Consider the following 26,735-nt stretch of genomic DNA (forward strand, 5'->3'; position numbering starts at 1 on the left):
TCAAGGCTATTCTCTCAAATCATTCCACCCTGTCCTTCCCTCACTGTGTCCAGAAGTCTATTCTGTAGACACAGACAGCAAAGTGTATCTCCTTTGCTGCCCTGCAAATAGGATCATCAATACTATCTTTCTAGACTCCATATATACGCATTAATATATGATATTTGTCTTTCTCTTTCTGACTTACTTCACTCTGTATAATACGCTCTAGGTTGATCTACCTCATTAGCACTGACTCAAATGCATTCCTTTTTATAGCTGAATAATATTCCATTACTGATGGACCCTGATGCTGGGAAAGACTGAAAGCAAAAGAGGGTGGCAGAGGATGAGACAGTTGGATAGCATCACCAATTCAATGGACATGAACTTGGGCAAACTCTAGGAGATAGTGAGGAACAGAGAGTGGTGGTGTGCTACAGTCCATGGAGTTGCAAAGAGTTAGAAATGACCTAGTGACTGAACAACAACAATATTCCTTTGTGAATATGTACCACAACTTCCTTATCCATTCATCTGTCAGTGGACATCTAGGTTGCTTCCATGTCCTAGATATTGTTAATAGTGCCATAGCAACATTATTTATAGCAGCCAAAAGGTATAAACAGCCCAAATGTTCATCAACAGATGAATGGATATACAAAATGTGACGTACCCAAAGAATGAAATGCTATTCAGCCATAAAAGGTAATGAGTTACAGATACATGCTACAACATGAAAGAACTTTGAAAACATTATGCTAAGGGAAGATCCCCTGGAGAAAGTAGAGGTTACCCACTCCAGTATTCTGGCCTGGGGGTCGCAAAGAGTTGGACACAACTGAGCGACTTGGACTTTCACTTTCAAGTGAAAGCAGTCAGTCCCAAAAGACCACATACTGTATAATTCCATTTATATAATATGTCCAGAATAGGCAAATCCATAGGGACAGAAAGTAGATTAGAAGCTGTCTAGAGCTGGAGAAGAAAGAAGGAAATAGAGCATGTTTCTCTCCGGGGTGATGAAAATGTTCTGAAGTTCACTTTGGTGATGAGTATACAACTCTGTGAAATACTAAAAATCATTGACTTGTACACTTGGGTAAATTATATGGCATATGAATCATATATAAAGCTACATATGTGTGTGTGTGTGGGTATTAGTCACTCAGTCGTGTCCGACTCTTTGTGACCCCATGGACTGTAGCCCACCAGGTTCCTCTGCCCATGGGATTCTCCAGGCAAGAATACTGGAGTGGGTTGCTGTGCCCTTCATATGAAAGATATTTACAATAAACTTTCTTCTCACCTTTCCATTTGTACAGTCACCTAAATGGAAGGATCTGCCCAAGGTAAACATTATCAAAACGTTTCAGAACCTCAAGGCAATTTCAAAATTAAGTGACAGACTTCCAATTAAACACTAGAAAAAAAATACCCTCCCCTCAAAAAAAGCACTACCTCCGAAGGCTTATATTCAACTGAGTTCCCCACTACTAGGTAGTTTCTTATTCTACTGCAAAAGGAAGGAAAAGAGAATTGCTATTAAGTGACTAACTACTATGTATAAGATGGGTTTAGAAAAAGCAGAGGAACCAGAGATCAAATTGCCAACAACCGTTGGATCATACAGAAAGCAAGGGAATTCCAGAAAAACATCTTCTGCTTCATTGACTACGCTAAAGCCTTTGACTGTGTTAATCACAACTATGGAAAATTATTAAAGAGACAGGAATACCAGATCATCTTATCTGTCTCATGAGAAACTTGTATGCAGGTAAGAAGTAACAATTACAACTGGACATGGAACAACTGATTGGTTCAAAACTGAGAAAGGAGTATGACAAGGCTGTATATTGTCACCCTGTTAATTACATGCAGAGTACATTATGCAAAATGCAGGGCTGAATTAATCACAAGATGGAATTAAGATTGCCAGGAGAAATATCAAAAATCTCAGATAAGCAGATGACACCACCCCAATGGCAGAAAGGGAAGAACTTAAGAGCCTCTTGATTAGGGTGAAAGAGGAAAGTGAAAAAGCTGGCTTAATTAAAAAAACTAAGATCATGGCATCTGATCCCATCACTTCATGGCACATAGAAGGGGCTCCAAAATCACTGCGGATGGTGAGCACAGCCATGAAATTAGAAGATGCTTGCTCCTTGGAATAAAAGCTATATAACAAATCTCGACAGCATATTAAAAGCAGAGACATCACTTTGCCAACAAAGGTCTGTATAGTCAAAGCTATGGTTTTTCCAGTAATCATATACAGATGTGATAGCTGGACCATAAAGAACGCTGAGCACTGAAGAACTGATGCTTTCAAACTGTGGTGCTGGAGAAGACTCTTGAGAGTCCCTTTGCCTGCAAGGAGATCAAACCAGTCAATCCTAAAGGAAACCAACCCTGAATGGAATGATGCTGAAGCCGAAGCTCTAGTACTTTGGCCACCTGATTCAAAGAGCCAACTCATTAGAAAAGGCCCTGAAAGACTAAAAGCTAAAGGAGAAGGGGGCAGGAGAGAATGAGACGGTTAGACAGCATCACTAACTCAGAGGACATGAATCTGAGCAAACTCCAGGAGATAGTGAAGGACAGGGGAGCCTCGTGTGGTACAGTCCGTGAGTCATAAAGTCAGACACGACTTAGCAACTGAACAACAACAACCCAGGACCTAAAATATGTTATTTTGTTCACTATTCATAACAACATTGGGAGGTGGGTTTTATTATTCTCCTTTTAACATATGAGAAGAGTGAAGCCTAGAGAGGTTAAATAGTACATAGTAATTTGAGACATATTTTTCCATTGGTTTCTAAAACACTATCTTCCCTAAATGTGCCATTAGGCTTGATTTCTATGTATTTAGATTTCATGTTAATCATGAAGATTGTTTTTTTATTTATACATTAATTAAAACAGTGAATCATAAAAACTTATCATAAAATTATTTTTTTTAATTTTATCTTATTTTTAAACTTTACAATATTGTATTAGTTTTGCCAAATATCGAAATGAAATTATTTTTATACCAACCTGAGAATCCTGTATTTCAGCCATAGACTCTCTGTTGATATCTCCTATATCCATGAAGAGTCTATCAATTGCCGCAGGTGTGGTAGGTGAAATGTCTGTCGCAATTAGGTTTTCAATAGTTTCTGAAATAACAAATGATAAAAGTGACATGAACTATCAACATTGGCTGAAACTAGCAAATCATTCTGAAATCTGTTCCTACAGCATGAAGAAACTTCAATGATCCTTAGGGTAAAACTGAACTGGAGATAAAGTTTATTTTAGCTAAAGGAAGAGTACAATTTTCAAATACATTTTCTATTTCCTAGGACTCACTTGTTTATAACTTAATTATCATTACTCATTCTCAAAGTAAAATGCATTGACTTCACAAATAGTATTGTTATTAATAGGTCATTTTAAAACTATAAAATAGAAATTAACAATGTCTTCAAAACTACAAAATGTAGAAATTCTGAAGGGAGACTTAAGATATATGCCCTGTAAAACTGAGATACTTATTAATACATTCAAACATTAGGCAGACATACTCTGAAGTCTTGACCCTACTTTCTGAGAAAAAAAAATGACATGCTCAGTTAGCAACAACATTAACCAGTTACTGAATACTATACAAATAATTTCACCATTTTCTAAAAGACTTGAGCTTCAGAATCCATATGGCTGAACCTGATTAAGCCATAGAATTCCTTAAAATTAAAACATGATGTATAACCATAATTGATGCTTTTCACATTACCAAAATTGAAGTTTTTACAAACTCATGTAACAGAGGTCTCCATAACCTACGTCTCTAATTTCTTGCACTGCTTCTGAGCATTAACTAGCTTTAACGATACTAATAAGAACACCTTCTGGAATATTTTTAATCTGCTACAATAAACAGATTTTTAACCTGTTAAAATAAATAATACATCTTCTAAATTAAATTCTTTGTTAAATATCAGAAAATAGATTCACATAGCCACTTCACAAAGCAAATTATTTTCAAATATACTCAAATATTTTTTAAAGCTCATAGAATCTTTAGAACCCTTCATGATCAGATTTTAGGGAAAACATATCATATATATTTCAGAGGCCTCAAGTAATGATACATATGAAAATAAAAACCTCTAGCTTCCTTACTCCCATAAAGCAGTTAATAGGCTAATATTAAATTTTTTTATTCTTCTAAGATTAGGTAACCATTATTCCTTGCTCAAAATACTGATAACAGATTTAGAAAAGTTTAGAATGGAAGAAAATATTTGCAAATCATATATCTGATAAGGGCTTAATATCCAAAACATATAAAGAAATCAGACAACTTAATGGTAAAAACTCAAACTTAAGAAACATACTGAAGACCACTAGGTACACGAAGAAAAGAAGCTCAACATCATTTATCATCAAAGAAATGCAAATCAAAACCACAATGAGATATCACTTCACACCTGTTAGAATGGCCATCATAAAAAAAGACAAGCAATAAGAAGTGTTGGCAGTAATCTGGAGAAAAGGGATGCCTCAGCACTGTCAGCGGAAATGTAAATTGGTGCAGCCACTATGGAAAACAGTAAAGTTCCTCAAAAAATTAAAAACAAAACTACCATATGATTCTACTTCTAGGTATTTATCTGAAGAAAATTTAAAAACTAATTGAAAAGATATGTGCAAACTCATGTTCACTGCAGGACTATTTACAATAGCTAAGATGTGGAAGAGAAGACTACACATGGACATCACCAAATGGTCAACACCAAAATTAGACTGATTATATCCTTTGCAGCCAAAGATGGAGAAGCTCTATACAGTCAGCAAAAACAAGACCAGTAGTGGACTGTGGCTCAGATCATGAACTGCTTATTGCCAAATTCAGACTTAAACTGAAGAAAGTGGAGGAAACCACTGACCATTCAGTTCAGTTCAGTTCAGTCGCTCAGTCGTGTCCAACTCTTTGCGACCCCATGAATTGCAGTACGCCAGGCCTCCCTGTCCATCACCAACTTCCAGAGTTCACCCAAACTCATGTCCATCGAATTGGTGATGCCATCCAGCCATCTCATCCTCTGTCGTCCCCTTCTCCTCCTGCCCCCAATCCCTCCCAGCATAAGAGTCTATTCAGGTATGACCTAAATCAAATCCCTTATGATTATACAGTGGAAGTGAGAAATAGATTTAAGGGACTAGATCTGATACACAGAGTGCCTGATGAACTATGGATGGAGGTTCGTGGCATTGTACAGGGAGCAAGACCATCCCCCAAGAAAAAGAAATGCAAAAAAGCAAAATGGCTGTCTGAGGAGGTCTTACAAATAGCTGTGAAAAGGAGAGAAGAGAAAAGCAAAGGAGAAAAGGAAAGATATAAGCATCTGAATGCAGAGTTCCAAAGAATAGCAAGGAGAGGTAAGAAAGCCTTCCACAGTGATCAATGTAAAAAAATAGAGGAAAACAAGAGAATGGGGAAGACTAGAGATTTCTTAAAGAAAATTAGAGATACCAAGGGAACATTTCATGCAAAGATGGTCTCAATAAAGGACAGAAATGGTATGGACCTAACAGAAGCCGAAGATATTAAGAAGTGGCAAGAATACACCAAAGAACTGTACAAAAAAGATCTTCAGAACCCAGATAATCACGATGGGTTGATCACTCACACTCACCTAGAGCCAGACACCCTGGAATGTGAAGTCAGGTGGGCCTTAGGACGCATCACTATGAACAAAGTTAGTGGAGGTGATGGAATTCCAGTTGAGCTATTTCAAATCCTAAAAGATGATGCTGTGAAAGTGCTGCACTCAATATGTCAGCAAATTTGGAAAACTCAGCAGTGGCCACAGGACTGGAAAAGGTCAGTTTTCATTTCAATCCCAAAGATAGGTAATGCCAAAGAATGCTCAAACTACCACACAATTGCACTCATCTCACATGCTAGTAATGCTCAAAATTCTCCAAGCCAGGCTTCAGCAATATGTGAACCATGAAATTCCAAATGTTCAAGCTGGTTTTAGAAAAGGCAGAGGAACCAGAGATCAAATTGCCAACATCCGCTGGATCATCGAAAAAGCAAGAGAGTTCCAGAAAAACACCTATTTCTGCTAAAGCCTTTGACTGTGTGGATCACAATAAACTGTGGAAAATCCTGAAAGAGATGGGAATACCAGACCACTTGACCTGCCTCTTTGAGAAACCGTATGCAGGTCAAGAAGCAACAGTTAGAACTGGACATGGAACAACAGACTGGTTCCAAATAGGAAGAGGAGTACATCAAGGCTGTATATTGTCACCCTGCTTATTTCACTTATATGCAGAGTACATCATGAGAAACGCTGGGCTGGAGGAAGCATAAGCTGGAATCAAGATTGCTGGGAGAAATATCAATAACCTCAGAGATGCAGATGACACCACCCTTATGGCAGAAAGTGAAGAAGAACTAAAGAGCCTCTTGATGACAGTGAAAGAGGAGAGTGAAAAAGTTGGCTTAAAGCTCAACATTCAGAAAACTAAGATCACGGCATCCGCTCCCATCACTTCATGGCAAATAGATGGGGAAACAGTGGCAACAGTGGCTGACTTTATTTTTCTGGGCTCCAAAATCACTGCAGATGGTGATTGCAGCCATGAAATTAAAAGATGCTTACTCCTTGGAAGGAAAGTTATGACCAACCTAGACAGCATATTAAAGAACAGAGACATTACTTTGTCAACAAAGGTCCATCTAGTCAAAGCTATGTTTTTTCCAGTAGTCATGTATGGATGTGAGACTTGGACTGTGAAGAAAGCTGAGCACTGAAGAATTGATGCTTTTGAACTGTGCTGTTGGAGAAGACTCTTCAGAGTCCCTTCGCCTGCAAGGAGATCCAACCAGTCCATCCTAAAGAAGATCAGTCCTGGGTGTTCACCGGAGGGACTAATGTTGAAGCTGAAACTCCAATACTTTGGCCACCTGATGCAGAGAGCTGACTCATTTGAAAAGACCCTGATGCTGGGAAAGATTGAGGGCAGGAGGAGAAGCGGACGACAGAGGATGAGATGATTGGATGGCATCACCGCCACAATGGACATGGGTTTGGGTGGACTCCGGGAGTTGGTGATAGACAGGGAGGCCTGGCGTGCTGCAGTTCATGGGGTCGCAAAGAGTCGGACACAACTGTGACTGAACTGAAGACGTGGAAAGAACCTAAGTGCCCATCAATGGATGAATGAATAAAGAAAATGTGGTAAATATATACAAAAGAATATTATTCAGCCATAAAAGAATGAAATCTTGCCATCTGCAACATGGATGGACTTTAAAGGTGTTATGCTAAGTGAAACAAGTCGGAGAAAGACAAATACTATATGATCTCACTGACACATAGAGACATTAAAAAGAGAAAGCCCATAGATACAGGAAATAGATTGGTGGTTGTCAGAAGCAGGAGGCAGAGTGGGCCAAATGGGTAAAGGAAATCAAAAGATACACTTTCAGTTATAAAATACATAGGTCATAGGAATGTGATGTATAGCATGACAACTATTATATATTTTTAAATTGCTAAGAGTAAAAAACTGCTAAGACTAAATCTTAAAATTTATCAACACAAGAAAAATTTCTAACTATGTATAGTGATGGATGTTAAATTAGATTTATTATGCTGATCATTTTGTAATATACATAAATATTGAATCATTATGTTGCACACTTGAAACCAACATGATGTTGTATGTCAATTATACCACAATTTTTAAAAAATTAGGAAAAATTTTTAAGTGTTTTAAAAAAATCCAAGTATCATTTAGAAAGATTTCTTAAAACGTTTTCGAAAAGAAAAAAACCATTAGTGTGGGGTGTCTGGCACTGAAGCTTGCTGCCTCTTGGGTGGAGTGTGGTCTCAGTGTAGGTATGTCATAGGGAACAATATTCCTTGGGGTCAGGAATTCTATGATAGTCCAAAGTTCTGGAGTTGAGCCTCCTGCTTCTGGGTTTCAATCCCAACCTCTGACAGTAGCATCAAGACTTCTCTGTCCACACAACTCAGAAGACAAAACCCTTAGGTCAATGGTGAAACAACTCCCCACAGCCAGGAACACCCAAAGAGATTCACAGAGTTATATAGAGAAGAGGGAGGAAGGAGATAGAGGTGATCAGGAGGAGAAAAGGGGGAGTAGTCAAAAGAGAAGAAGGCAATCAAGCCAGTAATCAAATTCCTAAGTGAAAATGGGTATTAGAAATTAAACGCTTAAAGGTACAAAATTAATAACAAAAGATCAAAAAGCAAAAATTAAAAACATAGAAAAATTGGACTCTTAAAAGTACAATATAAAAAAAAAGTAAATTGAACATAAAGAACCATATTAGGATAGTATGAGGAAAATGAGGATGGGGAAGAAAGTTTAAAAAACAGGAAAAAATAAGAATAAAAAATAAAAAGAAATAATAAACTTTTAAAAAATAATAATTATATAGAAAAATATATCTAGGAATTTCTCTGGAGCTGTTGTAAGCAGTGTGGGGTCATTTCAGTGTCAGATAATCCCTTGTTCCAGCTTGTACTTGTTCTCAAAGTCAACAGTTGCCCCTCAAATGCAGTCTCAGCTTAACTGCAGGATTTTAATCTGTTGCACCTGCCACTTCTGGGGCAGTTCCCCTTTCTTTTCTTTGCTTAGGTTGGCCTCCTCTGCTTGCAAGTCTCTTCAGTGTCTCATTTCTGCGCTGACATGAGGGGACAAAAGTGGCCACTTACTCAGGCTCACTTGCTCAGTTGTGCAGTGGCAAGGGAGGGATAACAAACACCACTGAGATGTGTGGGTTGGATGTGCTCACAATGGATGGACCACATGGGAGTCGCCACAGCCCAAGGTGGCATGCACTTCCCAGGTCCAAGCCACTGGAGCTAATCAGTGAATATGGTAAAATCACAGGATATAATATTAATACACAAAAATCCCTAGTATTCCTGTATGCTAACAATGAAAAAAATTAGAAAGAAAAATTAAGGAAATAATACCATCCACCACTGCAATGAAAAGAATAAAATATTTAGGAATAAACTTCCCTAAAGAAACAAAAGACCTGTATACAGAAAACTATAAAACACTGATGAAAGAAATGAAAGATGACACAACAGATGGAGAAATATGTCATGTTCTTGGATTCAAAGAAATCAATATAGTGAAAATAAGTATACTACCCAAAGCAATCCACAGATTCAATGCAATCCCTATCAAACTACCAACAGTATTTTTCACAGAACTAGAACAAATAATTTCACAATTTGTATGGAAACACAAAAGTCCCCAAATAGCCAAAGCAATCTTGAGAAGAAAGAATGGAACTGGAGGAATCAACCTGCCTGACTTCAGACTATACTACAAAGCCAGAGTCATCAAGAAAGTATGATATTGGCACAAAGACAGAAATATAAATCAATGGACCAAAACAGAAAGTCCAGAGATAAATCCACACACCTATGCACACCTTATCATTGACAAAGGAGGCAAAAATATACAATGGAGAAAAGACAGTCTCTTCAACAAGTGGTGCTGGGAAAACTGGGCAACTACGTGTAAAAGAATGAAAGAACACTTTCTAACATCATACACAAAAATAAACTCAAAATGGATTAAAGACCTAAATGTAAGACCAGAAACTATAAACCTCTTAGAGGAAAACATAGGCAGAACATTCTCCAACATAAATCACAGCAAGATCCTCTATGACTCACCTGCCAGAGCAATGGAAATAAAAACAAAAATAAACAAATGGGATCTAATTAAACTTAAAAGCTTGAAGGAAACTATAAGCAGTGTGAAAAGACAGCCCTCAGAATGGGAGAAAATAGCAAAGGAAACAAATGACAAAGAATTATTCTCCAGAATATATAAGCAGCTCATGCAGCTCAGTATCAGAAAAAAGAACACCCCAATCAAAAAGTGGGCAAAAGACCTAAACAGACATTTCTCCAAAGAAGACATACAGATGGCTATTAAACACATGAAAAGATGTTCAACAATACTCAATTCAGAGAAATGCAAACCAAAACCAGAATAATTATCATCTCACACCAGTCAGAATGACCATCATCAAAAAGTCCACAACCAATAAATGCTGGAGAGGGTGTGGAGAAAAGGGAACCCTCTTACACTGTTGGTGGGAATGCAAACTGGTACAGCCACTATGGAGAACAGTATGGAGATTCCTTAAAACACTGGTACTAGAACTTGCCATATGACCCAGTAATCCCACTGCTGGGCATATGGAGGAAACCAGAATTCAAAGAGACACATGTACCCCAATATTCATTGCAGCACTATTTACAATAGCTAGGACATGGAAGCAACCTTGATTCCATCGGCAGATGAATGGATAAAGAAGTTGTATAGAACAGTCTTTTGGACTCTGTGGGAGAGGGAGAGGGTGGGATGATTTGGCAGAATGGCACTGAAATATGTATAATATCATATATGAAACAAGTCGCCAGTCCAGGTTCGATGCACGATACTGGATGCTTGGAGCTGGTGCACTGGGACGACCCAGAGGGATGGTATAGGGAGGGAGGAGGAAGGAGGGTTCAGGATGGGGAACACATGTATACCTGTGGCAGATTCATTTCGATATATGGCAAAACCAATACCATATTGTAAAGTTAAATAAAATAAAATAATAAAAAAAGAAGTTGTGGTACATATACTCAATGGAATATTACTCAGCTATAAAAAAGAAACACATTTGAGTCAGTTCTAATGAGGTGGATGAACCTGGAGCCTATCATATAGAGTGAAGTAAGTCAGAAAGAGAAAGATAAATACAGTATATTAACACATATATATGGAATTTAGAAAGATGGCACCAACGATCCAACATGCAGGGCAGCAAAGGAGACACAGACATAAAGGACAGACTTTGGACTCAGTGGGAGAATGCGAGGGTGGGATGATTTGAGAGAATAGCACTGTAATATGTACATTACCATATTTAAAACAGATGACCAGTGAAAGTTCAATGCATGAAGCAGGGTACCCAAAGCCAGTGCTCTGGGACAACCAAGAGAGATACAGTGGGGAGGGAAGAGGGAAGGAGTTTCAGGAGGAGGACACATGTATACCTGTAAGTACTTATCCTCCAATTAAAATAAATAAACTAATTTAAAACTAAGTTTTAAAAAAGAAAAAAACCAATATAAAACTTTTAAATTTGACTTCATTTTTTTTAATCCAGATATTTTATTAGAATATCAATTATAACTCCTAGTTACATAGTATATGAGACTGTGATTCTGACTTGTGAATGTTCTCTTAATGTTTTATATAATTCATTCTTTGTCAAAATAACCTGATCCTTTCAAAACATATTTTCAGTGTCATTCAGTTGAGCAACTTGACTGACACCAGCTGAGGTAATGACAGCACTGGAGTTCTTTAGGATAAAATGCAGTCAGCAAAGCTGAGTAAGTAAGAGAGATCACATAGCTGAATGGTTGAGAGTTACACTATGAAGGAGAGACTTTCTTCTGGGAGAAGTTCAGAAAAAAGCTTCTATAAATACAGGCTATTCCTGAGATGTGAAGACAACATCCTGTATTAAGGTTATATCAAGCAAGATTGTACATTTTGAAAGAAAATGATTAAATTATCTTCCTGGCTACTGAAATAAACTATGATTTACAATATGATTTCAGTTAATTTAAATGAGATTCATCCTGGTTAAAACTGGGGAGTCACTCTATTGAGGCAGCCATGTTAATCTGTACCAATTAATTCTAATTAGGTAGACAGCATTTTAGGTACAGTATAGGGAAAATTTCTCTGTCCTTGAGGACAGGAGATTCTGTTACAACATGGAAAAAAAAATCTATCAACAGTCCTGCCAAGTCTCTCCCCATGACCTCCATCAACTCAAGCAGTCATTCAAAAGCCAAAGCAGTTCAAAGACTTTCCAGGGGCAAGATTTTACTCCAAATCACAATAATTATCTGCAAATTCTTCAGTGAGAAAAGGATGAAAAATGACAATAAAGTTAACATTTGCCTAGTGCTTTATATAGTCTCTTAGCTTTTTCATATGCATTTTCATTTAATCATCAATGTACTCTGTAAGGGAGATTATTTATTTAAAGAACTTTCTTCTTTTTTAATATTTATTTATTTGGCTGGGTCTTAGTTGCAGCACACAGACTCTCTAGTTGTGGTATATCGATTCTCTAGTTGCAGCATGCAGGCTTAGTTGTCCCTTGGCATGTGGGATCTTAGTTCCTTATCCAGGGATCAAACCCACATCCCCTGCACTGCAAAGTGGATTTTTAACCACTGAACCACCAGGGTCCTGGAATATATTTTTATTTTATGAGATGCAGGCACTGAGATTTAACAAAGCATAGTAACTTCTTAAAACTGACAGAAAGAGGAAGTAGTAAACTAGGACTTGAACTGAGGCTTTCTAATATGAAATCCTATACTTTCCACTATATTAGGCCTATTGAGAAAGGCCTGGAAGAACTGACTTGCCAGGACTCTGAGACAACTAAAAAATAGTAAAGAGAGAATAAATGAGCCAACACTATTCAGAGTGCTACACTATAATTCTGTTGTGGGCTAAGAAAATCTCCCAACAGAGGCTGGTTTTAATGAGGACAGTCAAAATGTCCAAAACAGTGTCAAGGGGGCATGGGAAAAAAAATTGGACAAACAGGTTAGTGATGGACAAAATCACACTGCAAATCATACTGCCTATCTTATGGTCAGAGAGACAATCATTTTTCTTATGCAATGTTCCAGGAGGACCCAACTGACGAACTGGGTATGGCACAACAGAATCCAATCAGTGAATCATAATGCCTAAGTCACATGAAACTGCATGCACCATAGTTTAAGAGAATTATTCACAGCAATGTATTGTAGTTCTGAGCAGAACCTTCATCCTTGAGAGCAACTAGGAAAGGATACAGGGCAGGGCTAACTCCATGAAAACCATGACAGTTAGAAATGATAAAGCTCAACAGGTGCCCAAAGTATACCCATAGCATGTTAAATATCAAATCTGATGGCCACTATGACTTCATTCCAAAACAACCTCTTCCCTACTTCATAATACTGTTATTCTTTCTTGCTCCAGACAGAATTGGCTCAGGGACTGGAGCAAACTTAAGTCTGGGTTCATCAGGAGATAAAGGTACGTCAAATTTTAGAGGGCAACTGGCTGGGCAGCAGGGAGCGTAAAAAGGCAAGAGATGACTAGATCATGCTAATCAAAAAAGGAATTTCCAACTTGATTCTGGTGAGGAAATACATCTAGTCTCATCCAGGGCACTAAACTTTAGAGACTAAAGGGTAGAATTATACTTACTCTGAACAAACTATAGCAGTAGGAGGAATATCTCAAAAAGCTACAACTCAGTCCTCTCAATCAAATGCACATTGTATAAATGTTTCAGTGAATTTGGTATTTCCTTCACACGCCTATAAAATGGAAGGTCAAAAACCAAACTCAACTTGCCAATTCATCCAATCCTACCCCTAAGTATCTGTATAGATTTACAAAGTCTCTGTATAAGTTTTACTCTCATTACATCCTCTTACCCACCGTAGCTGAGCCCTGCTGCTCTTGACTGAGTCTTTTATTCAGCTGAGATCTGGTTTGTTTTAGTTACCACCATACCAAAGGCTATTTTTATCTAAGTACTTAATTAACTTCTGTTTACACAGCGTTAACACATTAAAAACCAGAGACATTACTTTGCCAACAAACGTCCGTCTAGTCAAGGCTATGGTTTTTCCAGTGGTCATGTATGGATGTGAGACTTGGACCCATTTCCCTCATCCTTCTCCCCAAAATTGTAACTATGTGAGGTGATAGATGCCTTAAACAACATTACTGTGGTAATCACTTTGCTATACATACATATATAAAAATCATTAGGCTGTACATCTTAAACTTACACAATATTATATGTCAATTTTATCTCAATAAAGCTGAGGAGAAAGGTGAATAGGAATTGGTAACAGAAGTTCATATACAGAGAGCCTCAAGAGGCCTTCAAAGAGATGAACCAAAATTCTAAATCTAGAGTTAAAGCCAAGTACAGAATAAGACAGTGGCCAGGCTTTGGAAACAACAGAAAATCAGGCAGGTTGAATAAGCATACTCAAGAGTACTTGAGCTCATCAATGAATTTGGTAAAGTTGCAAGATACAAAATGAATATACAGAAATCTCTTACATTCCTGTACACTAACAACAAAAGATCAGAAAGAGAAATTAAGGAAACACTTTCATTTATTATCACATCAAAAGAAAAAATACTTTGGAATTAACCTATCTACGGAGGCAACAGACCTCTACTCAGAAAACTGTAAGATACTGATGAAATCAAAGATAACACAAAAAGATCGAAAGATTTACCATGTTTTTTGGATTGGAAAAATCAGTATTGTGAAAATGACTATATTACCCAAAGTAATCTACAGATTCAATATAATCCCAATCAAATTACCAATGCCAGTTTTTCACAGAACTAGAACCAAAAAAATTTACATTTTGTATGGAAACACTAAAGACCCAGAATACCCAAAGCAATCCTGAGAAAGAAAAACAGAGCAGGAGGAATCAGGTTTCCTGACTTCAGACTTATCCTACAAAGTTTATAGTAATAAAAACAATGTGGTACTAGCATAAAAACAAATATAGATCAACAGAAAAGGATAGAAAGTCCAGAGATAAACCCACACACCTACGATCACCTAATCTATGACAAGGGAGGCAAGAAGATATAATGGAAAAAAAAGAACCTCATCAATAAGTATTGCTGGGAAAACTGGACAGCTACATAAAAAAATGAAATCAGAACACTCTCTAATACCATACATAAAAATAAACTCAAAATAGATTAAAGACCTAAATGCAAGACCAGATACTATAAACCTCTTAGAAGAAAAGAAAAGTAGAACACTCTCTAACATAAACCACAGAATGATTTTTTTTGATCCATTTCCTAGAGTAATGAAAATAAGAACAAAAATAAACAAATGGGACCTAATTAAACTTAAAAGCTTTTGTGCAGCAAGGACTTCCCTGGCAGTCCAGTGGTTAAGACTCTGTGCTTTCAATGCAGGGAGTGTGGGTTCGATCCCTAGTCAGAGGAGGAAAGATCCCACATGCTGTGGAGCAGCCAAAAAAAAGGAATCCATAAACAAAATAAAAAGACAACACATTGAATGGGAGAAAATATTTGCAAACAAAGTGACCAATAAGGATTACTCTCTAAAATATACAAACAGCTCATGTAGCTTGATATCAAAGAAACAAACAACCTAGTCAAAAACTGGACAGAAGACCTAAATAGACATTTCTCCAAATACAGAGGCCAAGAGGCACATGAAAAGATGCTCAACATCACTGATTATTAGAGAAATGCAAATCAAAACTACAATGAGGTATCATTTCACACAAGTCAGAATGGCCATCATCAAAAAATCTACAAACATTAAATGTTGGACAGGGTATGGTGGGAATGTAAATTGGTACAGTCACTATGGAAAACAGTATAGAGATTCCTTAAAAAGGCAAATATAGAGCTACCATATGACCCAACAATCCCACTCATGGACATATATCTGGAGAAAACCTTAATTTGAAAAGATACATGTGCCCCAATGTTCACTACAGCACTATTTACAATACCCAGGTCATGGAAGCAACCTAAATGTCCATCAAAGGAGGAATGTGGTTATATATATACACACACATACACACATACAGAGGAATATTACTCATCCAAAAAAAAAGAACAAAATAATTTCATCTGCAGCAAAACGGATGGACCTAGAGATTGTCACACTGAGTGAAGTCAGACAGAAAAAGATAAATATCATATGATATTGCTCATATGTCGAATCTAAAAAAAATGGTACAAATGAACCTATTTACAAAACAGCAATAGAGTCACAGATGTAGAAAACAGAATTTTAGTTACCAAGGGGGAAAGGGGGGAGGGATAAACTGGGAGACTGGGATTGACAGATACACACTACTTTATATAAAACAGATAACTAAAGAATCTACTATATAGCACAGGAAATGCTACTCAGTACTCTGTAGTGACCTATATGGGAACAGAATCTAAAAAAGAGTGGATACAATATGCATGTATAACTGATTCACTTTGCTATAAGCAGAAACTAGCACAACATTGTAAATCAACTATACTCTAATAAAAATTAATTCAAAAAAATAAATACTTTTTTAAAAAGCATACTCAGAGCTTGCTGCCTAATGAATTAATGTCAGTCTTAAGTTTTTAATAACATAATATTCCGCCCTTGGCTCTACCCTATTTAACAATTTTATCAATGATTTGCATGAAGAAGTTGAGAGAGAGACAAGAAATAAGAGACAAGATATAATCAGGAACAAAAATTAAATCCCCAATTACAGAATGACATTAACGTAAGAAACAAAAAGTCCTGCATTTAAGTCTCTGAAACTAACTCTACCAATATGACAGTCAAGATGTAGCTTAATATAAGCATGTATTAAAAAAAGACTGAGGGTCTTCTGGGACCAAAAGCTCAAAATGAGTCATTAGTATGGTGTGATTGCCAGCTTCCAAAAAAAAGAAAAAAAAATTCAATCTTAGCTATAACAGTATCTAAAGACAGCAATGATCATTTCTAAATCTAAAGCAAAAGATTACTTTGAGCTTATCATACTGAACCGAGAGAACTGTGTTCTGTTCTGTGTACCATACTTTAAGGAATAACATGAAAAGAATAGAGCATGTTCAGAGGACAGCACACAAAATGATGAGAGGACTAGAATCCATGTAATATGAGGAATGACTAAAAGAACTAAAAATGTTGAATCTGAAGAAGAGACTTTCCAGGGACAGAAGTATTTTAAAATAGTTGAAAAGCTGACATGCAGAAAAGGAGTTACAATGATTTAGACACAATGAGTATAATTTAGACCAATTTCTGTTCCTTTTTGACCTTGAAACTGACTGTAATTGTTGATTCAAAAAGACAGATGTTATGTCAATTCTCCCTGAGAAGAAAATAAGCTATCACATGGCCTTTTGTGATCCATTTTTACAAAACTTGACTAAAAAGGTTATGTACACAGAAGATAAACCTCAAATGGAAAATAAATCTATGAAAATATACCCAACTTCACTACTTAACAGATATGCAAATTAAAACATCCATGTAATACATTAGAGCAAATGGAACTGGCTGAGGAGTATCTAAGAACTCTCTATATTCTCTCTGTAAATATAAAACTGTCCTAAAATAAAATGTTACTTAAAAACAATAACACCCTTCAATCATGCAAAATTTTTTAAGTCTGACAAAAGCAAATATTAGAATAATAAGGAAAGAGAAAGGAAGAGGCAGTACAAATTGTTCAAACTACTTTTGACAATGATTTGGCAATATTTGTTAAGTTAAAGATGCTTATAGCATTTCACCCAGCAGTTCAAATTCTTAATTACAATCCAGAGTAGCACTGCCACTATAGGGTAGCCACTAGCCATATGAGACTATTGAACACTTGAAATGTGGCAAGTCCAAAATGAGACATGCTTTAAGTATAAAATACATACTAGACTTCAATGATTTTGACTAGAAAAGAAAAAGAATATAAACTATTTCATTAATAATTTTTATATTGATTACATGTTGAAATGATAGCATTTTGGATATACTGAGCTAAATATTTGTATCATTAAAATTAATTTCATCTGTTTAAGCTTTTTTAATGTGGTACAAAAAATACAAAATTCTTTACGTTTGCACTGTTTCAGTTGTTCAGCACTGCCCTAGAGCTTCATCCACTAGTGTTCAAGAAATGAATTAATTTAATGAGTCATAACCAACATTTACATTTTTAAAAGAAAAAGCATAGAATAGAAAATATTACATACACATGCACTGTATGTAATAAGGGTAAAATGATTTCATTAAACTTTTGATACAGTGTGTATATACCAAGATGTGATGGAAAATATATTTCCTTTCCATTGGTGTTGGTGGTAGTCAAAAATGTTTGAAAGCTCCTGATAAACTCTTCAAAACACAATGTTGTAATGCTGTTGAGATTAGATAAATAAATTGTGGTACACTTATAGTCAGTGTAATATTACTAATAAGCAGTATAAATAAATGAACTAGAGCTAAAATATCTGTATGGGTAAATATCCAAAACATAATACAGAGCAAAAAAAAAATACAACTTGCAGGAAAATATCATACAAAATGATAACAATTTATGTAATATTTCAAAGATGAAAAAAAGGCACCTTAATCTTTTAGAGAGCATCCCTGGGGGCTCAGATGGTAAAGAATCCACCTGCAAGGCAGGAGACCTGGGTTCAATCCCTAGGTCGGGAAGATCCCCTAGAGGAGGGTATCGCAACCCACTCCAATATTCTTGCCCAGAGAATTCCCACGGACAGAGGAGCCTGGCAAGCTACAGTCCATGGGGTCGTAAAGAGTCAGACAAAACTGAGCGACTAAGCACAATCTTTTAGAAGCATGTAGCAAAATGTGAAGATTCAACAAAACTTTGTGGTAGTTTTACAGGTCTTCATTACATTCCTAAACTTTTCTGTGTGCTTCAAATATTTATGTAAATACCAGGTCTCAAATACAATATATTTAAAAGTAATAATCCCTACTCAATGTTTTTAATCCTTAAAATGAAAGTGAAAGTCACTCAGTTGTGTCCAACTCTTTGTGACCCCATGGACTATACAGTCCATGGAATTCTCCAGGCCAGAACACTGGAGTGGGTAGCCGTTCCTGTCACCAGGGGATCTTCCCAACCCAGGGATTGAACCAAGGTTTCCCAAGTTGCCGGCGGATTCTTTACCAGCTAAGCCACAAGCGAAGCCCTAAAATAGCATATCCTAAATTAAAACTTAAGGTTAAGTGGTAGTGGGCTTTGTTGTTGTTGTAAAATGATAAGCATTAACAAAATACTGACCTAAACTTTTTAAAATCACAGGTTTCTAGCCAATCTGGTTATGACGTATTTCATTATTATATGAACGTGAATGCAAATATACCATAGGTCTAATCATGTCCCTCCAAAAAAGAAGTACAGTAAACTCTCCCATACCTGGCATGGTTGCGGAATCTGGTTTTCTAGTCAATTGAACTGCTTTTTAAACTAAGAATTCCCACAAATATCATCCATTGAGTACCAATTTTCAAAAGAATTAAGATATAATAAAATGCACTTAAACCTAATGCTACACAAGATATAATTTATTTTTCACTGATGATTATGGACAGGCACTTCAGGATCTAGCAGTAATTTTTTTAATGTCCTTTTAACACAGATTTTTATTTCAGATTAAACCAGAGTCACTATGCATGCACAACAATCCCGAGAAAACAAGCTAAAAATTGTGAATTCTATTTCCTTATGCTAGTTTTTAAAAGGATTCCAGTGTCTTAAACATTAACATTGTTTTCCAATACGTAAATGAGAAAACTTGGAGCTATGGATACTCCGAAGAGACAAAATTAGGAAATAAAATACATTCAGATGATCTGAATAAGATAAGGCAGCAAATAGTTAAACATTTTCTTTACTATTTTTACATTTTCTAGTGTAAAGCTAGATACCTTTAAAGTCCATGACACGAAAATGAATGTCGTCCATTTTGGAATCTCCGGCTCAGGCCTACGAAATAAAATATTTTAATATTCTGTCCTTTATTCTCTAGCTTAGCAATAAATTTCTTTTCAAATTTTTCCTGTCAGTTCTGTTCCAAAAGAAAAAATGCTGAGGAGATTTTTAAACCCAGAAAAAGCAGTTACCGAACGCCAGGATCAAGCTCCTCCGACGTGAACTCGGCTTCGAGAAAATTTTCATCTGCCCCGCAACACAAAAACCGCCCCCTGGGCCCGGGTTACCCTGTGATTGGTCTGTCTTCTTGCTGCCTCCTCTAATTGGTTCAAAATTTCCCTTGCCGCTCATACGTTCAAAACATCCAATCACTGACCGTCTTTTTTCCCGCTCTCTGCAGACCCAACTAGCGACCGTCTTTTTTCCCGCTCTCTGCAGACCCAACTAGCGCGCCTCAGCTCCCTTCCCCCAACGGTAACTAACCATGAAGCTCCGCGCCCCCAACGGTCACTAACCATGAAGCTCCCCACCCCCAACAGTCACTAACCATGAAGCTCCCCGCCCCCAACGGTCACTAACCATGAAGCTCCCCGCCCCCAACGGTCACTAACCATGAAGCTCCCCGCCCCCAACGGTCACTAACCATGAAGCTCCCCGCCCCCAACGGTCACTAACCATGAAGCTCCCCGCCCCCAACGGTCACTAACCATGAAGCTCCCCGCCCCCAACGGTCACTAACCATGAAGCTCCGCGCCCCCAACGGTCACTAACCATGAAGCTCCGCGCCCCCAACGGTCACTAACCATGAAGCTTCAACCGAATTTTAAGTCCGTCACATCCAAACTACAATAAATATCTCCCACTTTTGGTGGCCCCACACCACTGTCCATACTTCATCCATGTCCCCAAACCCTGCCTTTTGCCCACCTTCCTTCACCCAAGAGTCAGTTCCATAGTTCAAATCACTGCCTCAGAACCATTTTAAAAAGTATTTGCCTATGGCCGATTCATGTTAATGTCTGGCAGAGGCCATCACAATACTGTAAAGTAATTATCCTCTGATTAAAATAAATAAATATATATATATATTTTTTTAAGTGGTAACCTAATGGCAGCATCTCCTCGCTAATTAGAAACCACCCAACTAACCTGTACCTGACCAAAAAAATCACTCACAGCAGCCGGCAGAGCCGACGCCACCGCGCTCCTCCGCAAACCCAGTCCACAGAGCGAGTCGTCGAAGAAGAGGAGAACGCCAGACGCCGGACGCTAGGAAAGCTCCTCCCCCAAAGTGACGTAAATCAAAGGACGTAAATCGCAGAGCGGTCGCAGAGCGGATGTAGAGCCTGAGCTTCCGGGCACAGTCTGTACATGAAGTTCTGGGGACGCAGTTCAGAGGGCTGGGTGAGAATCACTGACAGTGAGGGAGTATAGTGTAATACTAAAACATACTGCAGTTACTACGGGAAGAGTGCAGATGGTAAGGGTTACAGAAAAGAGGAGAGCAGGTCTTCGAAAGAAAAAAAAAGAGAGCAAAGAAGGAAAGAAAAGTAAAATAAACAATGTTGCGCACTGATATTCAAGATATGTTTCTGCTGCCCTGCCCTTGTCAAGTCTTAAGAAAAATACCCAATGACTCCCCTGCAGGTTCACAGCAAGGGCAAGGGACCTACCCATCTCCAAACAAATGATTTCATTGATGGTGTGTAATATATATATATATGAATATGTTAGATTCCAGCTAAATATATGGGTGATGCTTGCAAGGAAGGAGTTGGCCTCTGCCGAAATCTCCACTCAGAGACAGCAGTGTTAAGACATCGCATATCAAAACATTAACAAGCCTCCCACCTCTTGCCTCACATACCCCTCTTTTAAGCCCTGTGCACCTCAGTCAAGCCAGATGCGGAGCTGGCTAACAAGATGAAGAGAAGAGATTATGGCCTCAAATCTGGGAACACTAACATAGCTTCCTCGCAACCCTGAGAGTCTCAGATTCAGTCATTATTTACTATGGAAAAGATGAGATTTCTAAAAATAATTTCTTTGCCCTCTTCAAAATTTTGTGCATCTAAATCACATAGTATCATGAAGAAAAGGGGGTAAAACAGGAAGTACTGCTGTTAAATACTTTTCTTTTGGATCCTCCTCTATTAAACCCTGGTATATAATTCACAATCCTTTTCACTTTCACTTTTTACTTTCATGCCTTGGAGAAGGAAATGGCAACCTACTCCAGTGTTCTTGCCTGGAGAATCTCAGGGACGGGGGAGCCTGGTGGGCTGCTGTCTATGGGGTCGCAGAGTCGGACACGACTGAAGTGACTTAGCAGCAGCAGCAGCAGCAGATTGCTAAATTAGGGGAAGAAATATGGTAGAAAAGGGCAATGTGGGTGTGTGTGTGTGTGTGTGTGTTGAGTTGCTTAGTTGCATCCAACTCTTTGTGACCCCATAGACGGTAGCCTATCAAGCTCTTCTGTCCATGGGATTTTCCAAACAAGAATACTAGAATGGTATTTCCTCCTCCAGGGGATTTTCCTGACCGAGGGATCGAACCTGCATCTCTTGCATTGGCAGGTGTATTCTTCACCACCTGGAAAGCCCAAAGGCAGTAGAGTATCCCATAATTGACTGAATCTTTATGCACTACATACTGTGTGACCTGGAGCTAGCTACTTAGAATCTCAGTACATCAATTTCCCCATCTGTAAGATGGGAATAAAAGTCATTCTAGGCTTCTGGTTCAATGGAATAGTGTACGTATTAACATCTAAAACAGTGGCTGGCATATGGTAGGTACTTATCAAATGTAAATTCCCATTGTAATTCCCTATTTCCTGGTTGGCAGTTAAGAGCTCCTAACTTCCATCATCCCGCCCAAGCTCCTGGCTGTAGCATAACTCCTTTGTTCATGGATGAACTAATGAACAAACAGGACGATAATTAGACCTCAGTTCTCAAGCCTATAGTGGTCCTTTGAGAGCTCTTAGTTTCTAATCATGTCTGTAGTAGAATAGCTATTATCCAAGATTATATAAGGCATCCAGGAATCAAGTGACTCAATTGATCAATACTGACTGCAAATATGACTCCAAAGTCAGGTCTACTTATTGAGCTGACACCACTGCATTGAAAGGGCCAGTGAAAAAAGGAAAATATGCAGAAAGGTGAAAAACCCTTATGTTGTTTTGGTATCTCCAATTTTTTTTTTTTTTTTTGGTCTCGATAGCCTCTTTAGATGTTACAAGTAAGTAAGATTAAGAGACAGAAAAAAAAGTAAAAGAGAGAGAGTAGAGGAAAGGAAATAAAAGAAGCTGGTGCATGTTGAGAAGGACATGCAACAGTGAGCAGTGAAATACCATTAAGTAGCACTCAACCGGCTGTAAATTATCTTCCCTTTCCCCTAGCATAAACTATAAATTTTCCACTCCAACCCTTTAACAAATTAGTGCAGAAATGGTGAGATAAGTACATAAGGCAGGTGAACAGCTTGGACTCTAATGAGAGCTTATTAAGACTCTCATTAATAGAGTGGATTAAAAGAGAATAAGCAACTGAGAATACAAATTAGTTAATAAGCATTACATCTTGTCAAAAGAAGAAGACCTCTAGAATAAATATAAGTATAGGCTGGAAAATTCCAAAAACAAATTAATAATGAAGCAAGGAATGGGCTTATTCTATTAGATATTAAAAGTACCATAAATAAAATTGTGTGGTAATAGTGCATACAGAGAAATGGAACAAAATAGAGTCCAGAAACAGGTCCAGGTATATATAGAAAGGATTCAAATCAGTGGAGAAAAGAGCTAGTCAGGAAAAAGTACTGAAGTGCGATAGCCATTTTAAAAATATAATAAAACCAAATCCCTGACTTACTTCATATACCAAAATGAATTCTGAATTAATCAAGTACTAAATTGAATCATAAAACTTCTAAAGGAAGTTTGAGTGAATATTTTATAAACACAACAAGATTTAAACATGATCTAAAACCAGAATCAAAATGGAAAAATAATAAGTTTTACCACATAAAAATTAAAATCTTCCTAATGGTACTGTAAGCAAGGTTGAAAGACAAACCACAGATTAGAAAAAGGTACTTTCAACATATGTAATAGATAAACAGTTAACATATCTAACATAAGAGCTCTTAAAGTTAAAAAAACAAATCTTCTAGCACATAAATCAGCAAAGAATGTGATCAGACAATTTGCACAGGAAGAAATATAAATAACCAATAAACACATGAAGAGATATTCAGCCTCACCAGTAATCAAAGCAATGCAAATAAAGCAAGTGAGTTTTTTTTCATTTATCAGATTGGCAAAGGTTAAAAAGATTAACAAAACTTCAAATTGATAAGATGTACAAAAGACCCACTCTTGTGTACTCTTCGTAGGAGTACAAATGGGTATCAAAATCTTAAAAGTGGGGGTTTCCCTGGTGGTCCAGTGGCTGAGACTCTCATGTTCCCAATTCCAGGGGTCTCAGGTCCAATCTCTAATTGGAGAACTAAGACCCCATATGCCACAACTAAAACCCAGCACAGCCAAATAAATAAATGAATATATCTTTAAATCTTAGAATGTATATACCCTGTTCCACAACAATTCCTCTTCTAGGAATTTTCCTAAAGAAGAAATTGGAAAATTCTGCAAAGATAGATTAACAGAAATGTTCACTGACACATTGTAAATCTCTTAATTGTTCACCTAGTTGAATCTAGACTATTTATACAGCCTAGTGTACATTAATACCATATAGTGGAATACTTATACAGCCTTTAAAGACACTGCTGAGAAAACAACCTAAATGTGTAAGACGGGAAATGCCTGTATCCTACCACTGAATTTTAAAAAGAAAGAAGTTACTAACTGCTCAAAAAGGTGTAATTTTATAGATTTGAATAACTACAAAAACTTATACAGGGAGTTCCCTGGTGGTCCAGTAGTTAGGACTCAGCACTTTCATTGCAGTGGCCCCAGGTTCTATCGCTAGTCGGAGAACTAAGATCCCACAAGCCATGTGGTGTGGCCAAAAAAAAAAAAAAGACTATACATACAATAGATATGCAACAAAGATTTACTGTATAGCACAGGGAATTATACCCAATGTCTTGCAATAACCTATAAATGGAAAAGAATCTGTAACAAAGCTGAATCACTATGCTGGACACCTGAAACTAACACAATTGTAAATCAAGTATATGTGTTTGTAGCTGATAAATCGTGTCCAACTTTTTGTGACCCCGTGGACTGTAGCCCGCCAGGCTCCTCTGTCCATGGGATTCTCCAGGCAAGAATACTAGAATGGGTTGCTGTGCCCTCCTCCAGGGAATCTTCCCAACCCAGGGATCGAACCCAGGTCTTGGGCATCTCCTACATTGGCAGGTGGGTTCTTTACCAGCTGAGCCACAAGCGAAGCCTTCAATAAAAATAAATAAATATAAAAAAATAATAAATAAACTGTTGGGATGGTTTCTGTCTGAGTATGAATGGGAAGCGACATACATGGCTACAGGGACCAACCAATCCCACTAATACGTAAATTGAAAAAAGAAAACAGCTCACAGAAAGATAAACACTCATGTATGCATATTTTAACAAAAATGTGTGGAAGAATATTTACCAAAATGTTAATGTTTATCTTTGAGTGTTGGGATTTGGGATTCTTTATATCTTTCAGTTGTTCAGTGTCCTACAATGAACACATTTTTATCATCAGGGGACAAAAAGAAAAGCTATTTCCATTTTTAAAAACCCACAGGAAGATGAGGAAGTTTTTATCTGATGGGCATGTGTTTTTGCAATAAAGTATGAGACAAAGTCAACAGCAGAGAGTAGGAGGGAGAGATCTGAAGAACGTGACTAAGGTAAGAAATAGTTGTTTCAGAGAGCAGGGCAATCATAGAGAAAAAGAGGATTTCCAGCACATTTGAGGGCCTGGTCAAGCTTGATCGTTAACCCACCCACCTGTGTGATTGCCACCAACAATCTTGAACTACAGAGGTGAAAGTATGAAAAAGATGTTTGGATTCCTCTGGGTGGGGCAGAGAGTACTCTGGAGTATTGCCTAGTGAGATAAAGATATTCACAAGAATGATAATGGTAATAAATTCAGAAATGTAAGTGGAAAAGAGAACAAGCAAAGATTGGAGGAAACTGATAAAAAGAGAGAAAGTATATCTGGAGAGTTGCGGAGTAGCAAATTGGAGGATTCATGAAGTCAGAATTGTGGCAGTGGGATTACTTGGGCAAATGAGCTATAACTTGAGAAGATGTACACAGAAAATTTGATGTAAGTATCTGAGGTGTATGTAATTCACTGAAACAAATCACAGACCCACTCTCACCTTCGCTTATTATAATACTAATCCACACACTTCCTGTCCTTTAGTTGCAGGCCCTGGAATTAACTGAGTTCAAGAGTGACTGGAATCTGCCTCTCCTTCTTTCTTTATCCACTTCAGTACTTCAAAATCCTAGGCTCTGGGGAAACAGAATTATAAACTTTCCCATCTTCTTGCCTTTAGCACAACGTTCCCTCCTCCTGAAATGCTCTCCCATCATATCTGGGAGATACATATTTTACCCATCCTTTAAATCAGTTTAAAAGCTTCAACCTCCAGGAAGATTTCACAGAACTCCCTCATGTGACTGGTACTTCATGCATACCTCTCTTATGATACTTATTATTTCCCACTTTGTGTCTATAATTATTTGGGGCAATTTTATCTCTGACTCTTTGAAGAGATTGATTACACCATGCTTAAAGAAATTTTCTACTCCAGCTTCAAGCATAGCATCCTACAGAGATTATTCACTTTGTTAACTGTTTCCAAAATATGGTGTAGGCCATTATTTTAGGTGATGCACAGCCAAGCATTTTTTAATAGTTGGATATTTTAATTTATATTAGAAAAATTCTATTTTCCACTTATAATAATGGCAAAATGTTTTCTTTTTTGATTAATTAATTTATTTTTTGGCCATCCTGGGTCTTGTTGCTGCACACAGGCTTTCTCTAGTTTCAGCAAGTGGGGGCTACTCTCTAGCTCCAGTGGGTGGGCTTCTAACTGTGGTAGCTTCTCTTGTTGCAGCGCACAGGCTCAGTAGTTGTG

General features: G+C 37.5%; 1 protein-coding gene across 1 annotated transcript in view; it reads right to left on the bottom strand.

Moving 5' to 3' along the window:
* Nucleotides 1–26,735, bottom strand: part of TEX11 (testis expressed 11) — a 210,130-nt gene that overhangs the window by 183,161 nt on the left and 234 nt on the right. The window contains exons 2-4 of the mRNA XM_086389929.1: nt 20,790–20,992; nt 19,610–19,667; nt 3,022–3,143 (exon numbers count right to left, since the gene is read on the bottom strand). Coding sequence (XP_086246055.1) covers nt 3,022–3,143; nt 19,610–19,646 — 159 coding nt within the window. The 5' untranslated portion in view covers nt 19,647–19,667; nt 20,790–20,992. The remainder of the gene's footprint in view (nt 1–3,021; nt 3,144–19,609; nt 19,668–20,789; nt 20,993–26,735) is intronic.

Source organism: Bos grunniens, chromosome X (assembly GCF_055505025.1).
Source record: "Bos grunniens cultivar Pamir isolate PY7600 chromosome X, Bosgru_T2T1.0, whole genome shotgun sequence".
Lineage (NCBI taxonomy): Eukaryota > Metazoa > Chordata > Mammalia > Artiodactyla > Bovidae > Bos > Bos grunniens.